Here is a 25660-nt window from a genome sequence, read left to right as displayed (position 1 = left end):
AATTATTTTTACTGTCATATTTATTATGGTGTCACGTCAATAAAGATGAACACATGATTCTGATTTCTGCCCGGGGTTAAAACTCCATGCGGTGTGGACAGAGCGGCCACCGGACACAGAGCCGCCAGAGATGAGGGTGGGAGGTGCGAGCGGTGCCCCGGGTCGGTGCTGGGACTACCGCCGTGTCTCACCTTATCACACCATCTGTACGCGAATGTGAATGGGGGTGAGGCAGCATCTATGGAGCGGTGGACAAAAATGCTGGAGAAATGCTTGAGTCTGAAGAAGGGTCAAACTAAGACATAGATGCTGCCTCACCCGCTGAATTTCTCCAGCATTTTTGTCTACATTGCCATTTTAAATAGTGTGCGATGGGCTTAAGCTTGTCCTTACAGAAGGATCTGGATGCTCTCTGTGAGTGAGGTAAAACCTGGCAGATGTCATTCAATACAACCAAATGTCATACCATGCATATCTTAACACAAGATCATAGCACTTTTACCGGAATACAACATGGGTAACCATACATTGCTTGCTGTCGACCATCACCCATATATAGGAGTCGAATTAAGCAAAGATTTAAATTGGTCGACGCATATTAGTCAAGCGTCCAACAAAGCAAATAGAACTCTCGGCCTTCTCAAAATAAATGTTCACGCATGTAGTACATCTGTCAATGAGAATGCGTACAAGTCCTTGGCCAGGCCCAAATTGGAGTATTGTGGACCGTATGGGATCCTTTTAACAACAACAGCAAGATCACCCCGGAGAAAGTACAACGCCGAGCAGCCCGCTTTGTATGTAATGACTACAAGCGCAAATCAAGCATGAATAATATGCTGACTTCTCTTGGATGGGATACCCTGGGGCTCCGCATAATCAGGCTAAGACATTGCAATTTACAAGGAGATTCACAAAATCACGCCATCAAATCTCCTGTCATCCCTGAGCACCAACTGCCATGAAACAAGACAAAATAACGGTGTCTACATCATCAATTTCAATATACGTTGCTACCAATATTCCCTTTACCCAAGGACGATAAGGGAATAGAATATGTTACCACCCAACACGTGCTGCTCCCGATGTTAAGTCATTTAAAAAGGGTATTGAGCAACTAGATCTCCTCAACTTAAGCCCACTTCAAAATTTAATCACTACGATACTCACGCCGACCTGCGCGAGGTAACCACTGATGAGGTATTTCCGCAGTAATTAACCAGAATCAAACAGATCCAAATTGCTCGTTCTTTACGGGAAACCCGCCGACAAACCTATTCTCAGTGTTGAGTGTGGAGGAGTGTGACTTTGTTTATTTATTTATATATTTCTAAAAATATTTTGAGACTTTAGCCAAATGCGTGAGTCTCACGCTCAATGCATGAGAGTTGGCAGCCCTGAGGTTTTTTAAGGTTAACCAGGTTTTTAACTTTAGTATGCATAAAGTACAGGTGATTGATTTTGTGAGGATAAGGCTTGGCTGTGATGTCTCTTGCAATCAAACAACATATAGGGTATAGCAAGTACATTTTACTGGGGAATAATAATTTTGATGAGATACTGAATATTACCGCAATTTTGGAATTTAGTTGAAGGTTTGTTTTAAACAAAATAAGCTAACTGTTAGAACAGAAGATTGAGAACCACTGTTCGAAGTTTACTGTGGTCTATTAATGATCTTGTTGCAACTGCCATGTATAGATTGGGTATGATATTTCAGCTAGTATGCATGCTTTCAATATTTGACATAATGACTTTTATAGGAAGATTATGCATGGAATCATAACTCAGCAGTATGATATAACTAAAATATACTGTCACAAAAATATATATGCCAGTCATGTCTTCTGAGATAGCTAAATTAGAAACAATTGATTTTAATTCATGATTTGTTTTTGCGAAAGGGTCTAAGTTTCATTGAATTGTACAGAAACAGTCAAGACGCAGCATAGTACTGCTGTCAGCAGCTGTCTAGAGACTTTTAGTCTGTGCATCTGGGTTGAGCTTGACCTCTGGTTGCAGGGTTGAAATATGCATCAGGGCCCCAGGGTACTTGTTTCAAAATTACATTTTATCTGCATTATTGCAGGAGCTAATGTAAAAAAAAAGGTCTATCAAAGTTTTTTTTTAATTGGCTGTTGAATTAATGCCTTAAAGAGGTGAAGTATATTTCCCTCCTTCCTGTTTGTTTCCAACTCATCCATGCTGGTTAAAGAGTGGTATTCCTTTAGTCTCTTTGCTATTTCTGCTTAAAATTGAAAGCAAGTGCTTCAAGTGCTGTCTTTCCATAGCACAGCAAATTCAGCAATTGACTTTCAAATTCAATGTTAACTTTGTCAGAAAGTTAGTCTTGAAATAAGTAATTACGCGTTTCCTGTATAAATTATAAAGGCAAAAGCAATTTAAAATAAAATAATGGATACTGTGAACTGAAAATGATTACGTATTTCTGTACATCTCACTCTAGTTGTTGAAAATATAGAGATTTTACAGATTTATTTTCAAAGTTTTGGAATCTAAGCATTTTCAGTGCTCTAATAATTAATCTTTCAATTTTATTTTTAAACTTAATATGGTTAAGAAAGCAGTTCCTTTCGTGTATTTCCCCCTGTAATGATTCCTAACAGCCTAAACACATTGAATAATTTTTTTCACAGATTGTTTTCTGTACCTTTTGGAATTGCCGTGACATTTCACTACCCAAAGTCACACTCATTTGCTTTGGGAGGCTGCTTCGAAAAGAATGAACACATGTTGCATTCATTAGATCTCCCTTGGCCCTTGCAGTGTATTATGAAGGCACTGAGAAAGTTTGCAATTCCAAGTGTATCCCAGGGGAATGCTGGCGCAGTAAAGGATTTGCATTTAGCCAGGATAGAAATCCTACAATGTATTTCGGAACTTGTGACTGAAGTTCACAGGTAGCAAAGGTTGTGGTGTGCTATGTTTAGGATTTTTTTTTGCAATTGGAGCTTTGCTATTCTAGTGTCCAATGTGCTGTCTGCTCCCCTCCCCTTGCTCTTTAGGTTTTGTTGTGCCCGAGAAGGAAGAGAAACTGGTGGGTGTTTTGTAGAGTTTCTTTTTGTACCAATACTGAAGTACTTTGTCATCAGTCATCTGAGCTGGGAGGATAGTACAGTGGAACAGTGCTGGTGAAATCACTGGAAAGGAGAGTGGACGGATCAGATTAGTGTATTCGTTATAGCAAGGCAAGCATGGGAGACGACCTCTCTGATGTCACCTCAGTGTTTGAAGCCTCAACTTTGCTCAACTTCTGCACTGGTAATTCATCAAACATTTAACAAAATCAAAGTTTTGTTTTACATTCTCAAACACATGTAATTGACTAATTACTGCTGATTATTTTTCAACATGAAATGATATTATTTTTAGTGCATTGATCCAAATTATGTCTAGCAAAGGAGTTTATGTGAAATATTAATTAAACTGCTTTGTATAAAATAAAATAGGTAGAAATAGTAATCTGAATGAAATCTATAGGGCAAACTAAAAATTAGTTATCTAATATATCGTTCTTATTTCTAATATACCTCTGCCTTTATCTGGAGAGCTTATCCATTTTTATTCATCTTAAGTTTCTCTTTTCCTCACTGCCCACTAAACCTAGTAATGTTGAGGTACCTCTGGACCTCATTTCAACCTTAGTTTTCCTTATGTTTCGGCATGAATAATATTAAATTGGTTATGAATATTTCCCATTTAATCTTCCCCTTGGATATGGTTATGGTATTATTGCAATTAAGACCATATATCATGATTTCTAGATTTGATTAGACATAGGGATCACATTGTTTTGAATAGAATTTAAGCAGTGGGGAATTTGAGTTGATGAAAGGAATATGATTTTTTTTAAAATAATTATTAAATTCTGAAATGATTATATGAAAATGGCAAATGCCATTTGAGATTTTTTTTCACCCTACTTAAATACCACAATTTCAGAAACAAACTTAAGATTGAGCTTGGAAAAAGACAATTCAATATCAGAAAAATTGAAAGTAGTTATTTCCTCATTTGCTGCTTGGATACATTTGAATTTTATTTCTAACATTTGAATGTTTTGCATAATTGCTTGTATATTTCTAGGAGTGTTGTTGCTATTCTAAGAGGATTTCTATCAGTTTGCTGATTCATATCTCTTCGAGTACTTGGCTCTTAAATGGCTGTCCAACTGTCAGATGTCCTCTACGTACGCTCATAAAATCATTTGTTCGCATATTCAAAGTTAAAACAATCGGAACAATTTGAATAGTAGGCCTAGAAATTTATTGCCCTTACATCTGATTTACAAATTTATAAAAACAAGTGCAAAAAATAGAGAATGCTGCATATACTGGGACTTTCTAAAAAAAAAATTGCATTTCACATACATGTACTTCTATAGAATTGAAATGTAAGCAATTCCTTTGTATTTTTCCTTCTGAAAGGTTTGCCTACTTTTTAACTTTTGGTTTTGAGGAAAGATCTACTGATGAATTTGTATTCAGTGTTTTAAAAACTCCACTATTAGCTTGTGCAAACATTTGACCAAATACCAGGGGAGATTTGATATTTCTGAAGTTTTATTAATTATTTAGCACAGGACTATTTGGTCTACAACCCCCATGCCTGGTAGAAAAAGTGATTATAGTTGTACAGATGCCCACACAAGATGCTCATCCAAGTTATGAGCAATCCTGACTGCATGAACCTCTTTGGCTGTAAATTCCAGATAATCTTTGCTACGTAAAAGTGCTTTTTTCAACACCCATCCTCCATCAAAGGGATCTCCAGGAATTGCTGCCTAAAAATAGTAGTACTTTGATAATATGTTATGAAATGTATATTCCACCCAGGGCAAGCTCTCATTGTGCTGCTACCATCGAGATGAAGATACTGGAGCCTGAGAACCTTGACCGCCAGGGTCAAGAAACGCTGCTTCCCGGCACTCATTAGGTTCTTCAGGGCTCTCACTTAACTTTTTTTCTCTGATGCCAGCCGGGCAACCTAGGCAGCTTTTTAGGTTGCCAAATGACAATTTAGGTGGTCATTTAAGATGGCTTGCATGATGCGTGCGATAATGTGCTCGGACGAAGTGCGTAGTTACCAGTCGGAATTATGCTCAATGAAGCATTCACATATTATTTCTGCTTCAAATAAAGTCACAAACTAAACATATTCACCAATCAAGACATCATATATATGCCACAATGACATGCAGCAAAATTACAATACAGCATCTCAACTCTTTTTACACGTTGCAATGAATGCAATTTCTATTATTTCTTTCCACTTTCAAACAAAAATGTGGTTGGATTATGCAGAGTATGATCAACTTCGGTGAGACCAAGCGCAGGCTTGGCGATCGCTTCGCACAACACCTCCACTCAGTTTGCAATAACCAACCTGATCTCCCGGTGGCTCAGCACTTCAACTCACCCTCCCATTCCGAATCCGACCTTTCTGTTCTGGGCCTCCTCCATGGCCAGAGTGAGGCACACTGCAGATTGGAGGAACAGCACCTCATATTTTGCTTGGGTAGTTTACACCCCAGCGGTATGAATATTGGCTTCTCCAATTTCAGGTAGTCCTTGCTTTCTCCCTCCTTCCCCTCCCATTCCCAGCTCTCCCACAGCCTACTGTCTCCGCCTCTTCCTTTCTTTTTCCCACCCCGCTCCCCCTGACATCAATCTGAAGAAGGGTCTCGACCCGAAACGTCGCCTATTCCTTCGCTCCATAGATGCTGCCTCACCCGCTGAATTTCTCCAGCTTTTTTTGTTTACCATCCAAGTTCTACCAAAACAAGTTCTGTTTTCCCACTTTCCTCACCCTCTCCCTACATATTAGGGACAATTTTACAGAGGCACACGCTTGCAGGGAGAATGTGCAAATTCAACACAGACAGTGCCCGAGGACAGGTTCGAACACAGATCCCTGCCGTGTGAGGCGGCAAGTCTACCAGCTGTGCCACTATTTTGTTTTCCAACACGCCAAAAATTATACGTTGATAACTTTGGTTACTAAAAAAAATAAACTATCCATTTTCAGTCTTAAATCTCTAAGTCATGCTATGTCCCCCTTTACAGCTACTGTATGTGTTAATTCAGTTCAAGACTATGGGGCAGTACATTGGCCATAAAGTTGCTGCCTAAAAGTGCCAGAGACCCGGAATTGATCCTGAATATGGGTGCTGTCTGTATGGAATTTTCTCCTTTTCCCTTTGATCGGATGGGTTTTCTCCAGGTGGTCATGTTTCCTTCCACATTCCAAAGGTGTGCAGGAACCTTTTTCTGACCCAACCCAAAATGTAATCTTTCCTTTTGTCCAGAGATTCTGTCTGACCTGTTGAGTTACTCCAGCTTCTGCAGTTCATTCCTACACACACGATACTATACGATAGGTGACGTTGCGGGTCGAGTCCTGTAGACAAGGATAAAAGTCAGGGATTGGATAAGTAAATTACCTCTACTGAGAAAAGTGAAAGAAGTAGTTTTCTGTGGTAATTAAAATCCACTGCTGCCATGTACTATATCCTTATTCTTCCATTATTTTCTCAGTTTAAATATTTAATTTTTAAATTCCACAACAACTGATACTGGACTACAGAGTCCAATTGCGATTACACCCATCAATTAAAATCTACCCTGATTCTAGAACGGTAGAGAACTGTGCTCCAAGCTTGAGATTTATTCCGATCACAGAATGTTGGCATAATAACAGGTTAATATCCAGAAGGTAGGCACAAAAAGCTGGAGTAACTCAACGGGACAGGCAGCATCTCGAGAGAGAAGGAATGGGTGACGGTTCAGACTGGTCTGAGGAGCGGTCCTGACCTAAAACGTCACCCATTCCTTCTCTCCCGAGATGCTGCTTGTCCCGTTGAATTACTCCAGCTTTTTGTGTCTATCTTCGGTTCAAACCAGCATCTGCAGTTCCTCCCAACAGGTTAATAGCCAGTGCTTTATAAAGCGTTGAATTTAGCCAAAGACAAAACTAGTTAATTCATCCTGACCAATATTAAACCCACGATACGACCACAAATGAAAAAGATCACACTGCAAAAGCCCACCATGGCAGTATTTTTACCACCGATTTTAGTAAAGCAGTTTCATACACTGGACAATTTGAATAAATGGACTGCTGCAATAAATTGTTTGAATGTTAGAACCAAGACACTAATGGATAACCTTGAGCATATACTCGTATATAAAGCTGCTGATCATGGATATAAATGAATGTCAAACAGAGCCAGCTCTACCTGAATGCAGGATCCGTATTGCTGATCTCATACAATGAACAATGCAATTGGTTCAACATATAAACCTTACAATGCGGTACCCGGACGTGGCGCCGACAGACAAGAAGCCGAAGCAAAGAAGTCGAAGCCAAAGAACCGAATGGAAACGAGGCCGAAACGCCAATGAACCGAAAGAGTCCGAAGCCGAAATGCCTACTAATCGAAAGGATGGGATGCCTAAATGACTTTGACTTTGATATGAAACAGAAATGCTGGAAATCTGTATGTCAAAATGCCTGTTAAATATTGTTATTGTCCCTGCCTCAACTACAACCTCTAACAGTTTGTCCCCTGTACCCGCTGTGTGAAAATGTTGACCCTTTGGCTTCCATTAAATCTTTCATTTCTCAGCTTAAGCTTATGCACTCTAGTTCTTAATTCACCTGCCCCGTGAAATATATTGTGTATTCACCCCATCTATGCCCCTCATAATTCTATGCCTCTATAAGATCACCCCTTGGTCTCCGTTGCTTCAAGGAATAAAGTCCTAGCCTGACTAACCTCTCCCTAATTCTCAGACAGTTGATTCCAGGCAACGTTTTTGTAAATCTTCACGGCACTCTTTCCCGCTTCTTGGCATTTTTCCTATAACAGGGTGACTAATACTGAACACAATACTCCAAGCACACCCTCACCAACATCTTGTACAACTATTATATTGTCTCAACTTTTATACTCAATTGCCTGACTTGAAGGCCAGTGTACCAAAAGCTGCCTTCATCACTCTACGTACCTGTGACTCCAGTTTTGGGGAACTATGTACTGTTCTCCTAGATCCTCCTGCTCTACAATACTCTCCATGGCCTGACTATTCACTGTTGATGTCCTGCCATGGTTTGATGTCCCAAAATGCAAAACCTCACACTTATCTGAATTAAACTCTTTGCTATTCCTCGGCCCACTTACGCAGCTGATCAAGATCCCGCTGTATTCCTGATAACCATTTTCACTATCTATGATACCTTCAATTTTTGTGTAATTTTCAAACTTGCTTATCATACTTTGCTGTTTGTTATTTCCTTCAATGATTTGGATGAGAATGTACAAAGGGCCCAGCACCAACCCCCAAGGCACACCACAGGCCTCCAGTCTGAAAAATAACCTACCACCACCCTCTGCTTTCTACCATGAAGTCAATGCTGTATCCAGTTAGCTAGCTTTTCCTGGATCATATTAGATCTAATCTTCCAGAGCAGCCTTCCATGCAGAACCTAATCAAAGGCCGTTGAAGTCCGTGTGTGGGAGGTGAAACCCAAGGCCCTTTAATATTCAAATTCTCCATTCTCAGAATGTTGGATGTCCTCAGAACCTGTGATAATAAGACTGATGTGACTGATTCTGTTACATTGTTTTTGTTTGTGGCTGGAACTTAATCTAGCACCCTTTGTGAAGTTTGGAAATATTTTACCATGGTATTTCTAAGATCTGTGTTTATAATCGTTTTAGATGAAAATTACAAGTTTTAACCTACAACCAGATAATTCTGTTCTCTGAAGCAGTTGGCATGATTATTTTCTTGCAGGTATACCTTTGAAGGTTTTTATTGCCACTGGTATTATCAACCTCTAAGAAGCAAGACAGATTCAAGATGCAGGAGTGTTCAAACATGAAAAGTTAAGATAGAATTTTAGTGAAAATGCTGTTCAAGTCGGGATCAGTTTAAACATGAATTGTATTGGATTTTAAATAGTTTTAGAAAAGGATTGTACAGGTACTCAAGTTAAGTCCTAAATTGGTGCAAAGCCAATTAGACAAGAACTTTCAGAAGTTAATTGGGGAGGCAGTTTGCAGCCAAATGGATGTCTGGTTATTGAGAGGTTTTTAAACACGAGAGGAAAGATTTGGTGTCAGCATATTCCTGTGAGAGTGAAGGGCAAGGCTGGCATTAGTAGGAAATCCTGGATGACAAGAGATATTGATGTTCCGGTCAGGAAAAAGGAGGCATGTATCGGGTAAAGGCAGCTGGGATCAAGTGTATTCCTTGAGGAGTATAAGGGTTGGGAAAAGGCAAAAAGGGGATACGAGATGTCTTCGGAAGTGAATTTTATGGAGAATTTGAAGATTAAATATAATTAAGGGAAAAGGAGAACTAGGGAGAGAATGGGGCAATTCAAAGACAAAATGGGCATCTATATTTGTAGGCATCAGAGGGTCGCAAGGTCCTTGCTGAATATTTCCCTATTTTTAAATTCCCCCAAAAGGTAGAATTTGAGGTAGCCCAAGCATTTTACCCCATCAGTTCTATTGCAGAATCTTGACCAAGAAAGTCCACAGTCTTCTTTTGGCTTCATAGATGCTGCTTGACCCTCTGAGTTCTTCCAGTGTTCCGTTTATTGTTCACAACATTGCAGTCTCTCTTGTCCCTAATTACTTAGTTTTTTTCCATGTTATAAGATTCAGAAAAGTGGTCAGTGAATGCCATTGGAATTTTACTGAATTTATTAAAAGGTAAAGTGTTTGTGTTTTGGATGATTATAAATGTCAGAAGAACCTTGATTGATTCATCTTCTAAGGAGAACACTCCTTTGTGTTTTTCCTCATTATTAGTTCAAATACATCAGTGACAAAGACAGTAACCTTGGCTGCAATAAAAATGCACAAAGGCCATAGCTTCTTTCCCTCTGTGAATGTAAAATTAGTTGATATACAAAGAATTTAGCAAAAGGTTAATGTTGACCTCCAAGCTTCAAAACTGTACCAAATCATACAGTTAAGTTGGAAGCAAAGCTTCTGGATCTGTTTCATGCACAGTAGAAAATAATTAAATTAAAAAATTAATATCAAGTTTGTATGGAACACAATCCTGCATCCTCTCAGGACTTGAACAGTGCCAGCAGTATAGTTGACAAAGTTTTAATTGTGATATATTTTATGTTGGTGTACTGAATCATCTTAAATAATCTTTCTGGGCAATGAGACCTACTACATTATAACTTGATTTAGAAAGAATGCCATGCACATGTGAGAATGTATGAATGGATGAGCTGTTACTTTAACTCAGCGTGCCAGGCAGTGAATAGTTGTGATCAACAGCTGAAAACGCTGTTCAGCAAACCATGACCATTTTGATGTTTTACAAGTGATCAGTTGGTTCTGGTGCTTAGGTTATCATCTCATAGGCTGAAAGATAAAAAGCGGCTCAAGTACTGTTAAAATCTTTGTCAGTAGCCAAGCGATTAAGTAGTTCTAAGCTTAAAGTGGCTTTTATTTAGTTTTAAAAAAATGATTTAACTTGCTGTATGCAGCGATTCTGAGAAAACCATTTCCATGTTTCTCAAGCACATTAATACCATCAATATTTTTGCCAAATGTTGACATAAGAAAAGTGCTCACTGAGTTGCGATTTGCAACTTTACTGACTCATAATGGAATCAAAATATTTCAGGAATCATGTCATTTAAATCACTTTTATCTTCAATTGTGCAAATGGCCCTGATGTTGTGCTCACTGGGGAGATATATGCAAACCTCTGCCTTTGAAGGAGCTGAGATGCGTACCTCTCTTTTCCAATCTGGGTTGCTGTTTGGAATCAGTTCAAAACAAACTGCTGCCTGGCAATAATAATGTTATTTATTTCACCAAGCAACCAGTCACATTGAAGGATTCCTGACCGGGATAGAAAAAGTAAAAAAAAATTGCTATTATTTTTAAATATTACAGAGAATGGGATAAAAAACATTTTTAAGATTTGAATATTTAAAAAGAACAAATGCAATATCTAATCAAATACTAGAATCAAGAACCTTTTATATAGGCTGAAAATTGCTCCTCTGCTGCGGCAGCACTTTCAAAAGCCCCTCCATGCTACAGAGTCAAACCTCAACCCACCTCGTCGACTGGAAAATAATGAACGTCTACAACGAAGCAGCACTATAACACGAGGTATACCTGTACTCTAAGGGGCATTGAGGATCTTTTGATACCGTGGAAACATTGTATGCAAATATCCAGCTCTTGAGGAGCAGAAATGGTCAAACCAGTGTTTGCAAGGTAGCATTTCAATGTGTTTTTCTATCTTTTCTGAACTTTGGCACAAATTAATTCATAAGCATGGAAATGCCAGCACAGTGGGAAAGCTTTGACTTGACCCTGTAATACGTGATAGTGTCAAGGACATTCAACTGAACAAGATCTTTGAATTTCAATTTTATTATGTTTCAGCATCCTAATTCCTGTTTATGTGGGTTAAGGTTTCCATTAGTAATCCCAAGTAAGCTACCTTTAGTGGCAATGCTGAAGTGTCTTTAATTACAGCCAACAGGCCAATCTCATTATTTTGTATCTCATTATTTTGAAATGTATGAAATAGTATGGCTTTAATGACATGGTTTATTAATATCATCTTGAATCCTCTTCAGCAGATTTTCAAAGAGTGCATACAAATCCAGTTGATTGCAGATTACCTGAATATAATATTTATATAATAATAATTAGATTCCAGGTGATACTGCTGCTGAGAGTGAATTTTAAATTATGTAATTGAAGTTGTTAATAATTGTTCCAGAATTTAGTTTTGCTGAGATGAATTCAGTTAAGAAATAAATCCGTACCTACATCATACAAAGTGGAAATTGACATTCTAATTCTAGATTAGCACCAATGGTCAGGAATGCTTTGCTTTTCAAAGCAAAATAATTTTGAATCAGAACACTGGAACATTTAATGTTCAGCTTTTGGTCAAAATTACTCCTGCACGCGTTTAGTTTTGTATCTATATTGTAGGACTGTGGGTCACTGGGTACCTGGGCATGAACATATGGACATTTTTAAGTACTGTAATTTCTTAAAACAAGGGAGCTTAAGTAATAAAGGCAGGAAAAGTCATAAACTTGTTTGTACCTGCCTAAAAAATGATTTGTGAAGTTCAGCAATCTTAAACTATAGTTATAATTGCATAAGATATCCTGAAAGAGTATATATCGTAGCGCTGATCTCTGAACCAGGACCAAAACAAGTCGAGCTGCAAAGTTGATCTCAATGTGCCAAATTAGGCTGTGGTTTAGAACTTCTGTTTCTGCTACAGTTTTGATATTGGGTTATATAAATTTCCTATCGTATTTAAGAGTGGTAACCTTGAGCAGTTTCATTGGAATGCCTGTGAATAGATTTTATTATTAAAATACATTTTTTATCTGTGCCTTTCCTTACTGTTGTTAGCCTAATATTAAATCCCTAAATTTAATGAAAATAATAATAAATAATTAACCAGCTTTATTAGTATACATCAGACAGTTTCTTAGTAAGTTTTTAAATATATCAACTTTTGAAAATGTACATATTTGTGCTTAATGTGCTTAATTTGAAGCTGGGAGCCAACATTGACTCAATGAGCCATACGGACTACTACTGTGTCTTGATTAGTAGGTTGTTCACTGTGTTAAAGAGTCAGTTCTACGGGCTGAAAAATTACATCAATTTGTTGTGCTCAATTTCCTGTCAAAATCAAGCAATCAAAAATTAGCCATTGGACTGGATCTTGCTCAGTCTGGCCTACAGCCAGCTCAGGCAGCCTGTGTCACAGGAGTTTAAAGGGAAGAGATTTCATTGGGACATCGAAAGTTCTGAAAGATTGCTTGATAATGTAAAAAGTTAGACTTTTCCCCTTCTGGGGAACCTACTTCTTGCATGCATAATTTCAGAATAAGATCACCGAGGTGGATTTTCTTATGAGGGTAGTGCATCTTTGGTACCTGAATCTTTTGTGATAGGTAAGGGAGAGTAAGATGTGAGGATCAAGTAGGAATTAAGAACTGCGATCAGATCAGGTTGCCATGATCTTACAGAAGGTTTGAACAGCTTTGAGGGTGATTTGGCCTTCTCCTGCTCTTATTTCTCAAAGTTCTATGACAGTCATGGATATCCGTTCATCAAGGCACAAATATGACACCAAGGTCACTAAGAGCAAGTCATTGATGATTGAATTTCAATAATATTTTATGGGACATGGTAAAGATTTTGAGGTGGTTGATAAAAGCTGTGAAATCTACTGAATACAGAATTGATAGCACTATGATAAACATTTATTTTTGGGAACAATACAACAGCAGCACTCTGTGAGATGTCTTATGCCGGAGGAGTTCCACTTGAAAAATCAAGATTCCTAACCTGATCTGCCTCTTTGTGAGCAAAAATAGATTTTGTCAATCATCAAATAACTTCCTGCAAAAAAATAAGATGATATTCCATCTAGCTTTGGTTGGTGAATTTCAACACTTCACACTAGCTGTGTGCATGTGGGATCCCCAATCAACGCCAGTTTGCTTACGTCAATGGTGTAGACCAATCCTTTCTTTCCATTTTATGGCAATTGATGAATTTGGGTCTTTATACCATTTTCACTGTCACTAAAAAGGAATCTCAGTCACCTTTGGGAGGAGAGATACATTTGCAACAATATAAATTCCTGCAGTGTCCACAATCAATTTGAATAGTACCAGGGCTATTATTAAGGAAAGGGTAGTCCACTATATTTTATTGGCAACAACACTCGGGAAGAAATGGTTATTCAAGGCAAAAATAGATTGTAAGGGAGAGAACTGAAAAGTGGGATGAACTCATAGTTGTCAAAGAAAGAATACAGAAAGTACATTATAAGTAAACTGGTGGATAGAGAGTAGGGAAAGATGAATGGAGGTGTGTGGGGGAGAAGCAATGCTCATGGTAAATAAATATAGAGAAGACTGCTTAAAAAACCAAGAAGAAAACCAGGAGAGCAGAGAACCTGGTGAGCATAAGGAAAATAACTTTATTCCAAGCTTTTGTTGAGGAACAAAGACCATTCATAAATCAGTGGAGTTCAAGCACTGTAAAGTAAATTAACCTACAAACCTGTACGCCTTTGGTGTGTGGGAGGAAACCAGCACACCCGGAGAAAGCCCATGCAGTCACACGGAGAATATACAAACTCTGTACAAACAGCGTCCTTAGTCAGGATCAATATCTGGGTCTCTGGCACTGTACGGGAGCAACTCTACCTCTTCGCCACTGACCTGCCCCTAACTGTGGATCGAATTCTTGTAGATATCATGTTTCTTGCCTTTTCCTCATAACCTTAATACCTATTAATAACTAAAGGAGAAATAATTTGTTTCACAATATTTTTTAACATAAAATTCTCTTTTTTTAGGGCAATGTACCACCGGATATGGCCAATAGTGCATGCTTATGTTTTCACCTAGAGCATTTATCTTCCAATTTGCAGTTAATTGTGCTTTTCTTCTTCTCTCATTGTGGTCATGGAATGTTGCCACATTTGCAGTTTGAATATCTCAACAAAAAGCAGCAGGGTGCAAATTGTAACACAGGCGAACAGATAAATGCTCAGCAGTACTGACCTATCTAGTCGTGAATTGTGGTAGACAACTAAATAATAGAGAGATTATTTAGTTGCTCAAAAAGCATCCTCCTAGATGATGAAGGGGTACAGTATACAAGAACGAGAGAATAAGCTAAAGTACCTACAGTCACCTTCAGCCAGAGTGGACTAGGGTTTGCTGCATGTGTTTTCTGTGCCTTTAATACTGTCTGTATTTCTACCAAGTGCTAGTGAGAAAGGGTGATAATCAGTTCAATGTGTTTTTGCATTGCTTGAGCAGTGGCTATACATTTTTTGTGGGATGTACTGTAAATAATTGTTGCTTGCTTTTTCAATGATATGGACCACCGGGTGGCACCAGCAATGGCTGCCTCTCTAGCAGTCTGTCTCGTCCCTTCTCTGTTTTTATTATTTTAAGTATGTTTTAAATGTGTGTTTCGATGTTTCTAGGTTAGTTTATGTGGGGGGGGGGGGGGGGGGGGGGGGGGAATTGGGGGAAACTTTTTTTCAGTCACTTAACTTGACGGAGATGCGACTTCTCAGCGTCTCATCTTCGCCCCCCCCTCCCCCGCGGCCTAACAACTGGATTGGTGCGGCCTTTCTTGGAGACCTTGCCTGGAGCTTCAAGCCGCAGGCACGGCATGGACTTTAACACCGCGGAGTTGCGATCCTTTGCCGAGGATCGCCAGAAGAAGAGCTCCGACCATGGGGCCTGTGAACGTTTAACATCGTGAAGCCGCGGTCTCCGGTAAGAAGTGGCCGACTCGGGAACTCCATGCGAGGAGTGTTCCGATCTGTCCCAACGTCGGAGTTTCGATCATCTCGACGAGAGGGCCTGAACATCGGACCGTCTGTAGCGGCGAACTGCGGAGAGTTCAAAGGCCCCGACCACGGCTGAACAAAGGAGGAAGATTTCCCAATTGGAGGTTGCAGAAGAGACTGGTGGTGCAGAAAGATGGAGTGATTTGAACGTGGATATCAAATTTCATATCCAACTACTTAAAAATGAAAATACTGACATGGGAATAAAACAAAATGTTGACAGTTATTATTGATATTTGACTGTAAGCATAAATTCAGTTAAAGCTTTGTAAAAAATAATATTTTGGACAAAATTCAGTGTGCAAAAAAAAGCTTGTTTTATTTGGACAGGGTTCCAGTTGTGCCTTGTATACACGCTTCATTAAGGTGGTTGAAATGTTTAAATAGTTTGTTGAGAAATTGCTGTTTATGTAACCGTAGTGAAACTTGAGTGGTAGAGTGCAATTCTGTGTACACTTTAACCTTTGGAATATTGGATGACAGTCATCTGTTGGCGCTTTGCCTTAATATACTCTAAATTGTCTAGAATTTCCATCCCTTATTTCTCATTCTCTGTTACCATTCTGAACACTTATGAACAAAAATAGCTATTTAATCTATTTGGATCAAGAATAGTTTGTAAGGAGATTTTCTTAATGAAATAAATATGAAATTGCTATCAGTTCTGGCATATTCAATTAACAGGGACAAATAAATGTATTTTACATTTCTACTAAGGTGATTATAACTATTTACGACCAGAGTACATGGTTAATTTTTAGTGTTTTCAGGCAACTTGCTGCTAAATGTATGGTATTGAGTGGTTTAGATGTTGGGTAATTTTCATTTATTCTGTGGGAGGGCACATTATATGAGTGTTTTCTATAAAACCATTTCCTTCCAAGAATCTCTGAGTTTGAATTAATTGCTTGAAGGAAGAATGGTGATATCTAATGCCATACAGTTAGAAGTTTTGGATAAAATGCTGGGGATTTACTCATTCTTTAAACTGCCATATCAAATTATTGGTAATTTCCACGTCCATAAGGTTGCTGATCGATACTTTACACTTGAATTACTTAGTTTCTCATGTTTCAGTCATTAGCATTTTTATTGAACTGTAGGTGGTGATGCCATTGTCCATTATTTAAGTATCAATAAATAAATGTAACCCAGAGTAAAAGGAACATTGTTAGTGAGAAAGCTCCTCCAAAATGAAACTATTAAGAATTAAAATGATGAATTATAGAAATGGCCATGAAATAATAACTTTTAAATGATTGCATTTAAGTAGCAATTTCACTTTTTCCTTTTTCTAGAGGGATAGGGTCAAATGCAAGCAATTGGGACTAGTATTGATGGGACATGTTGATTGGTGTTGGCAAGTTGGTCTGGGGGGCCTGTTTCCACACAGTATGACTTTATAGCATGGTTTGTGTGTATGGAAATGAATTGTAAAAAGCACATCTTGTGTCACAAACATGATTTGAACTTGGATGAAAGGCAATAAATATCTAGCTTTGCAGGCAGCACAAAAACTTTGCAGAAAATGGATGGGTTTTAAAGGACGTAGACATAAAGCTTGTAACGCGGGCGTTTGGGTGTTGTAATATGGCTTTGCGCTTTTTTGGGAGGAATAAAATAAATGAAAGGAGATTTAGGTTTATTATTGTCACGTGCATAAACGTACAGTGAAAAGCTTTGTTTTGCATGCTATCCAAACAGATTGGACATACCCTATATAAATGCAATCAAGTCAAATTCAAGTACAATAGACTAATGGGGAAGATACAGAGTGCAGAATATAGTTCACAGCATTGCAGCAAAATATAATCTAGGAGTTTGAGAACACCATCCTCTTAAAATGCAAGTGCACTTTTATAATTTCATGTAATGCCTTTGCATTAGGATAATGCAAATTCTTTAAAGGATACTTCAAAGAGGCAATTCCAGATACAAGTAAAGCTGCTGCATCACAGCATCAGCGACCTGTGTTCAATCTTGACCTTGAGTGCTGTCTGTGTGGATTTTGCACATTCCGCCTGTGATCGCGTGGGTTTCCTCTGGGTTCTCTGGTTTGCTCACACATCCAAAAGATGTGGGTGTATGTAGGTTAATTGACCTTTTTAAATGCCCCTAGTGTGTGAGAAGTAGATGAGAAAGTGGCATAACATGTAACTAGTGTGTAACAAGGGTGATCAGTGTTTTTTATTGTGGACTCGGTCAGTCGAAGGGCTTGTTTCCATGCTGTACCTCGAAACTAAACTATATCAAACTGATTTTATGGGCAAGAAGATCAGAAATGAAGAAACAGATTTCTGTATTATTTTCAAGCCAGAGGAATTTACAGAGTATGGCTGTGGACAAATATAGAAAAAAGGCTAAGAGTATTAAAATTGACATACTTGTGGAATGTTGGGTGAGGAAAAGATAAGGATGATAGATAAATGGTGACTCAGGTAGTTTTGAATCAGTTCAAGGGAAATTTGAAACTCGTGAGAAGAACACTAAAATAATTGTCTTCAGTGGAAAAACAGGGCTGATGTTTTCTGTAATAGATGACCAGAGGCATGAAGAGAGATTGGCTATGTTACGAAAGTGGAAGTAGGTGGGGATGCATCTGATGGCATTGTTATGTGTTCAGAAGCTTATCTTGGGGTCAAAAATGTATGACAAGGTTAGGAATATCTGGTTCAATTTGTATAATAACCAGGAAGTTTGATGTTTTTATCGGCTTGGAACAGGTTTTGAGAGGACAAATTTGATACTGTGGGGGAGTGGGGGGTGAGATTCCAATATTTAACATATATTTGATGGGAATTTCTGCTTACCTGGTACTGGATGCCAGACAAACATCTTGACAAATCGGTGAGAGTGAAAAGATTGAGAAAGGTAGTGGAGACGCTGGTGTATATGTGGAATCTGACATGTTTTATGGTGTTGGCAGTGAGAATATGGTTGAGTGGGGAGGGAGTGCAGGAATATGGTAGATATAATTTTCCTCAGTAAATTATTACTTCTTTAAAAACTCTTTCCATATACTTTTTAAAGGTTTATATAACTTTAATCAACACAAACCCTATGCTTTTTACAAGTTTTAATATCTGTTGCACATTGCTATTTTTGTACTTTTCAAAACTTAATTTGTCTGATTTTGATGTGCCTCTGATGCCAAGCTCAACTTTCTAAAGCTTACGAAATGAATGGACATTTATTTAAAACATTTTCTTGCAGTTTATATTTACTAGTCTATGTAAGATTTGTAGCCTAAAACAATGCATTTTGTATTTTTTTCTTTAGATGACAGCATCTCGGGTGCAAGTACATCTGATGTCCAAGACCGTCTTTCTTCCCTTGAGTTAAGAGTCCAACAGCAGGAGGATGAGATCACAGTTCTGAAAGCAGCCCTGGCAGATGTACTGAGGCGCTTAGCTCTCTCTGAAGATCAGACTGCTTCCCTGAGGAAAACGTCACCTGGTAAAGGTGAGATACATACTTAAACCTCCTCGTATGTAATTAAGCCACATTATAGCAAAAGAAAAATCCTTACTTTGTGTTGATTTAATCATTTTTTTTTAAAGTCAATCTGTTTTATAGTAGCATTTTATTCTTGGGAAGCTAAATAGAGATGGAATTGACACAATGTATGCCAATATTTTGGCTGCTTACAATTCTGTGGCAATGGAGCATTAATTTGCCTCTTGCATAATTGACTGCTCCATGTGCAATTAATTGAAATTAATTCATTATTTGGTCAAAAATGTCTTGGGACTACAGATGTAGGTGGTATTTTGCACTTTTTTTGTGAATACCTTTATGGCCGTTTAAATTTAGTGATCTTTAGTCAATTCTGAATAACAACAAAGTATATAAATTGAGATCTGAATCAAAAACAGAAATTCCAGAGGCTTGCCTGCAGTAATAATAATAATAATAATACATTTTATTTATGGGCGCCTTTCAAGAGTCTCAAGGACACCTTACAAAAATTTAGCAGGTAGAGGAAAAACATGTAAGTGGAATTAAATAAATAGTAGAGACATGACTAGTACACAAAGTAAAGACAGAATTCAATTCAAAACACAATATGAGGCAATTAATGCACAGATGAAAAGGGAGGGGGACGTGGGGCTAAGGATAGGCAGAGGTGAAGAGATGGGTCTTGAGGCGGGACTGGAAGATGGTGAGGGACACGGAATTGCGGATCAGTTGGGGGAGGGAGTTCCAGAGCCTGGGAGCTGCCCTGGAGAAGGCTCTGTCCCCAAAACTGCGGAGGTTGGACTTGTGGATGGAGAGGAGACCAGCTGATGTGGATCTGAGGGACCGTGAGGGTTGTTAGGGGGAGAGGAGGTCAGTGAGATATGGGGGGGCCAGATGGTGGAGGGCTTTGTAGGTGAGGATCAGGATTTTGTAGGTGATCCGGTGGGAGATGGGAAGCCAGTGAAGTTGTTTGAGGACTGGAGTGATGTGATGCCAGGATTTGGTGTGGGTGATGAGTCGGGCGGCTGCGTTCTGGACCAGTTGGAGTCGGTTGATGTAGGTGGAGCTGATGCCAAGGAGAAGTGAGTTGCAATAGTCCAGTCGGGAGGAGATGAAGGCATGGATGAGTCTTTCAGCAGCGGGAGGTGTGAGAGAGGGTCTGAGTTTGGCGATGTTGCGGAGATGAAAGAAGGAGGTTTTAATGACATGGCGGATGTGAGGCTCAAGGGAGAGGGTGGAATCAAAGATCACGCCAAGGTTGCGGGCCTGGGGAGATGGGGAGACAGTGGTGCCGTCGATGGTGAGAGTGGAGTTATTGATTTTGCTGAGTGTGGCTTTGGAGCCTATGAGGAGGAATTCTGTCTAATCGCTGTTGAGTTTGAGGAAGTTATGTTGCATCCAGGTTGTTATAGCTGACAAACAGGAGTTGATATGGGAGAGGGGGGGTTGTGGGGGGATTTGGTGCTGAGGTAGATCTGGGTGTCATCGGCATAAGAGTGGAAGTCCAGGTTGAAGTGGCGGATTATCTGACCAAGGGGGAGGATGTGGGTACAATGTCTCTTAAATACTCTCTCATTACCATCTCCCCTTTCCACTTGCTCAGGATTGTTTGATAAAATTGTTCAATAATGATCCCTCTATCTTAAGTTTCTACTCTGCACTCATGAATTGCAAGGATTCTTTACATTCTGTATACTTTTTCAGCAACTTAATCATGCAATTCAGGTCTTTTTTCCTTAAAGTTTTTATTTTTGAATTTCAGAAACTTGCCAACATTAACATTTTTCATCCACCCTTGACTGTTTAGGGGCCCTTTGCACATTCCTGGTGCTGCATTTCTCTCTTTTTGGCTTTGTTCCATTCATAAGGCCTCGGTGGATTTTGTATAGCAATTTATCTCTTCCAACATTTGGATTGTTTCCTTAACTCAGCTTTCCCAACCTTTTTCTTTCCGTTTACCCCTGGCAACTTTTCGAAAGTAAATTTACCCCCACCCTGTTTTGTTCAGTAATTTGTTTACATTTCTACCATAATAATGCAACCGACAAAGGGGAAATTTAAAAAATACTGAATCCAGAATCAACAAATCTACCCCCTGGGTAGGCGAATTTTACCCCCTTGCCTTAACTAATATCGCAACATCTCTTTTTAACTTACTAGTTAGTTTGAAAACCCTATAACCAACAATGTGGAGCTGCCACTCCTGTTTACCTTTTAAACCCATCTTCTTCTTGTGTATGGCGTGCACAGCCTAACGTTGTAGGTCAACTTGTACTATTTGATCTATTTGTTTGTGCACGCCAGGTTGATTGCATTAGTCGAAACATGGTGGACCACATGAAGGTTGCAATCTCCCACCGTGTATGGCTTCTCATCAGTATTGCAAATAATGACATTCTCAAACAAGGCCAATAAAGGTCTCCACAAGGATATTTGTCCCGGAACTGTTGAAATACAACCTACCTTCCTTACCCTAAAACTGGTCTCAATCTAAAACCATCTTCTCCCCTACACCATCAGTTCAGCTGTTCAACCATTTGCAGAACACCGATGTGCCTCCCTGAGCCCCCATTCGCTGTGATGGTATTTCAGTCTCAGTCACAGAGGCTGACGTCAGGAAATCCTTCAGAGGGGTGAACCCTCGAAAAGCGCCTGGACCTGATGGTATACCTGGTCGTGTTCTAAAAACCTGTGTGGACCAACTGGCTGGAGTTTTTACGGACATTTTCAACCTCTCACTTCTGAGGTCTGAGGTTCCCAAAAGGGCATCAATTATTCCAGTGTCCAAGAAGAGTAAGGTGACGTGCCTCAATGACTATCGACCAGTGGCACTAACGCCGGTGGTGATGAAGTGCTTTGAGAGGTTGACCATGGCGCAAATCAACTCCTACCTCAACAAAAACCTGGACCCACTGCAGTTCGCTTACCGCCACATCAGATCAACAGTGGATGCGATCTCGCGGGCCCTCCACTCCGCTCTGGACCACTTGGACAACAAAAACTCATATGTCAGGCTGTTATTCATTGATTACAGCTCGGCATTTAATATAATCATCCCCTCCAAGCTGGTTACCAAACTCGCAGAACTGGGTCTCTGCGCATCCCTCTGCAATTGGATCCTCGACTTCCTCATTCACAGACCACTGTCTGTTCGTATTGGTGGAAATGTGTCAGACTCGATAACAATCAGCACGGGAGCACCTCAAGGCTGCGTGCTCAGCCCCCTGCTGTACTCACTCTATACTCATGACTGCGTAGCCAGTCATAGTGCAAACTCCATCATCAAGTTCGCTAACGACACCACTGTTGTGGGACGTATCACTGATGGGGATGAGTCAGAGTATAGAAGAGAGATTGAGCGACTGTCCATATGGTGCCAGCACAATAACCTGACCCTCAACACCAGCAATACCAAGGAACTGGTTGTGGACTTTGGAAGGAGTAGGATGGGGACCCACAGTCCTGTTTATATCAATGGGTCGTTGGTTGAAAGGGTCAAGAGCTTCAAATTCCTGGGAGTGCACATCTCTGAAGATCTTTCCTGGTCCGAGAACACTGATGCAATTATTAAGAAAGCACATCAGCGCCTCTACTTTCTGAGAAGATTACGGAGAGTCGGTTTGTCAAGGAGGACTGTCTCTAACTTCTACAGGTGCACAGTAGAGAGCATGCTGACTGGTTGCATCGTGGCTTGGTTCAGCAACTTAAGCGCCCTGGAGAGGAAAAGAATACAAAAAGTAGTAAACACTGCCCAGTCCATCATCGGCTCTGACCTCCCTTCCATCGAGGGGATTTATCGCAGTCGCTGCCTCAAAAAGGCTGGCAGTATCATCAAGGACCCACACCATCCTGTCCACACACTCATCTCCCTGCTACCTTCAGGTTGAAGGTACAGGAGCCTGAAGACTGCAACGACCAGGTTCAGGAATAGCTACTTCCCCACAGCCATCAGGCTATTAAACTTTTGTCCGAGCTATTAAACTTGGCTCGGACAAAACTCTGAACATTAATAGCTCATTATCTGTTATTTGCACTTTCTCAGTTTATTTATTCATGTGTGTATATATTTATATAATGGTATATGGACACACTGATCTGTTTTGTAGTTAATGCCTACTATGTTCTGTTGTGCTGAAGCAAAGCAAGAATTTCATTGTCCTATGAGGGACACATGACAATAAACTCTCTTGAATCTTGAATCACTATATTTCTGTTTTTGTTTTTACACTGGCACATGGCACTGGTTCCATGTGTCTCTGCATTACAGCAGTTCAGGAAATGAAAATTTGCCCTTACAGAATTCACAAATTATTATCAAAAGGTTTGAAATGGAATAAAAATTCACTTATGGAATTTATATGGAAAAGCCACCGTTATTTTTTATGGAGAATTGAACAAATTTACAAATAACAATGTTCACAGCAGGAGGACAATCAAAGAGATTTGCTTTGTAAACTGACAAACTATTATCTTGTATTACTAAAAAAAGACACAAAAGCGGGTCGGGCAGCATCTTGGAGAATATGGATGGTTGAAGTTTCAGAGCCTTCTTCAGACCTCTCCTCTCCATCTCCTTTTGCTGCTCGTACAATGATACTTTATCAAACAATTTAACTGCCATTTTTAACTAATTAAAACAACTCTTCCCCTACAGTACAATTAGAAACCATTTGCCTATTGACTATGGATCTGTGGGGTTATTGTTTTGTGATTGCATCGAGGCATGCTTGACATTGTCACCAAAGAGACAACACAAAATCCTGAGGAGCTCTCAATGCCTCAGTTTACAAGAATAAAAACTAAAACATACAGCTTTCCGATATTGCTATTTAATACCTGGTTATGTTAAGAGTTTATTGGATTATTATCTCCTTGATTTAACCCTCTTAACTTATTTTTTATCATTCACAAAATAGGCCGAATCATGTCTGAGCTAGCCCACTTAACATTTTTCCCTCTTAATTAAATTTCTATTACTAAAAGACTATACCCTGCTATTCAAGCACTTTACAAGCATTTTAAGCTACATTTTGTGCGAAGATTCTATTTGAACTTTAACAACATTTTTGGAACTGCTTAATCTTCTTTCAATCTATACATTTGAATTTAATATTTATGATTGCACTGTAAAGATTCCCATTTAGCCAGTGCAATTGCTTTTCTTTCATGGTTGTCAGAATAATGAAGGAATCCAGAACAGAATTGTGTTTTTATTTCTTTGAACTTTGACAACTTGTCCTAGTCACAATTACCAAAGTTTATTTTATTGATCTTTGAATACAGCTGCTTTCTTTTTATGAAAATTAAAGTTAAATGCCTAGTTTGCCTGACGTTCAGGTGATTTGTGATGTTAGTTGACATGATGTGGCTTGTTGGCTTGAATGATGAGAATAACCATTTGGAAGAAACGTTTTCAGTTGATCCGTGGCCTTTCGCCTATATAGAGTTAAGAAGATTATTTGTGACCATTTTAAGCTTTTAAAAAATGTGTTTGTATGTTTGCTGGAAGGGCTAAGAGAGAATTATATTTTGTTGTTGTGATGACTGTTCACATTGAAGAATTGATGAGTCTAGAAAAAATATGTTCAATTTATTGTAGATTCTGCACAGGCATATAAGATATAAAGGGATTGAGGTGTTGGAATGGAAATGTAATGGGCTGGGTCACATTTGATCTGGTCCACTGTTCCCACTGCTGCACATTTTTGTGGCCTTATAGATTGAAACATCCTCCAGGTCTTATTCCCACCACTTGTAACTGCAACTGAGGGAATAGATATGATCTACATCTGACCCTCAGCACAGAATGTCAGTGCTTTGCCCTCAGACTCACAATCAGACTCACTTACATAATCTAGCCTAGAAGTATTGTTGTGTTACGAAGATACAATTAACACGTATTTACTATTGGGAAGAAAAATACTGAGAATTGTTTTTCCTTTAGAACAGCGTTTTAAACACTGTGATGCTCAACCTAAAGTGTCTACAAGTGAATATTGCCTGCAAAATGTTGAGCCAATATCTTCTCAATATACCAAGAACATGAGCGGTACAGTGGCACAGTAGTAGAGTTGCTGCCTTACAGGGCCAGAGATCTAGGTTCAATCCTGACTACGGGTGCTGTCTGTATGGAGTTTGTACATTCTACCTTTGACCGCCTAGGGTTTTCTCCATTGCTCTGGTTCCCTCCCACATTCCAAAGACGTGCAGGTTTGTCAGTTAATTGGCTTCTGTAAATTATCCGAGGATAGAACTAGTCTACGGGTGATTGACGGTCAGCGTGGACTCTGGACTGAAGTGCCTGTTTCAACATTGTATCACTAAACTAGAGAAGTTGACTTCTTGTGAAAACCTATGTGTAATAAACATTTAAGTCTCTTAACTTTAGCCTAGCGCAATTAAAATAAATAGGTTATTAATGCATTGCAATCATCGTCACCCCTTCCCACTTTTGGCCATTCAATAAGTATGGCAGGTCTGATTATAACTAAAGATTTTATATCAACTCTTTTTAAACGGGGACTCTTTTTTTAAACCATGACCCCTTAGTTCTAGATTCTACCTCAACCAAGTCCTCCCTAGCAAAACCCTTCAGGACCGTGTATGATTGAATTTAATTTAATAATTTAATCATTTTAATAATTTGTTTATAGGGACAGTGCATATTAATGAACATTTGCATGTAAATATGCGAGATTATAGCCAATCAGTAGCTAATTTCCGTCTCTAGTCCCAGGCAAAGGTAGGTGAAGTGTCTTGCCCAAGGA

General features: G+C 39.2%; 1 protein-coding gene across 7 annotated transcripts in view; it reads left to right on the top strand.

Annotated features, from left to right (window-relative positions):
• eml4 (EMAP like 4) overlaps positions 1-25660 on the top strand; it is a 180010-nt gene that overhangs the window by 60933 nt on the left and 93417 nt on the right. For 3 of the 7 annotated variants that reach the window (XM_033025566.1, XM_033025565.1, XM_033025562.1), the window contains exons 1-2: positions 3157-3282; positions 18714-18896. In XM_033025566.1, coding sequence (XP_032881457.1) covers positions 3216-3282; positions 18714-18896 — 250 coding nt within the window. In that variant the 5' untranslated portion in view covers positions 3157-3215. Of the gene's footprint in view, positions 1-3156; positions 3283-18713; positions 18897-25660 lie in introns of those variants that run through there. The other 4 variants (XM_033025568.1, XM_033025561.1, XM_033025567.1 and 1 more) reach the window with 2 other exon arrangements.

The sequence above is a fragment of the Amblyraja radiata genome, chromosome 8 (genome assembly GCF_010909765.2).
Source record: "Amblyraja radiata isolate CabotCenter1 chromosome 8, sAmbRad1.1.pri, whole genome shotgun sequence".
Lineage (NCBI taxonomy): Eukaryota > Metazoa > Chordata > Chondrichthyes > Rajiformes > Rajidae > Amblyraja > Amblyraja radiata.
The sequence above is the reverse complement of the archived record's forward strand: the minus strand, read 5'-3'. Positions and strand labels throughout refer to the sequence as shown.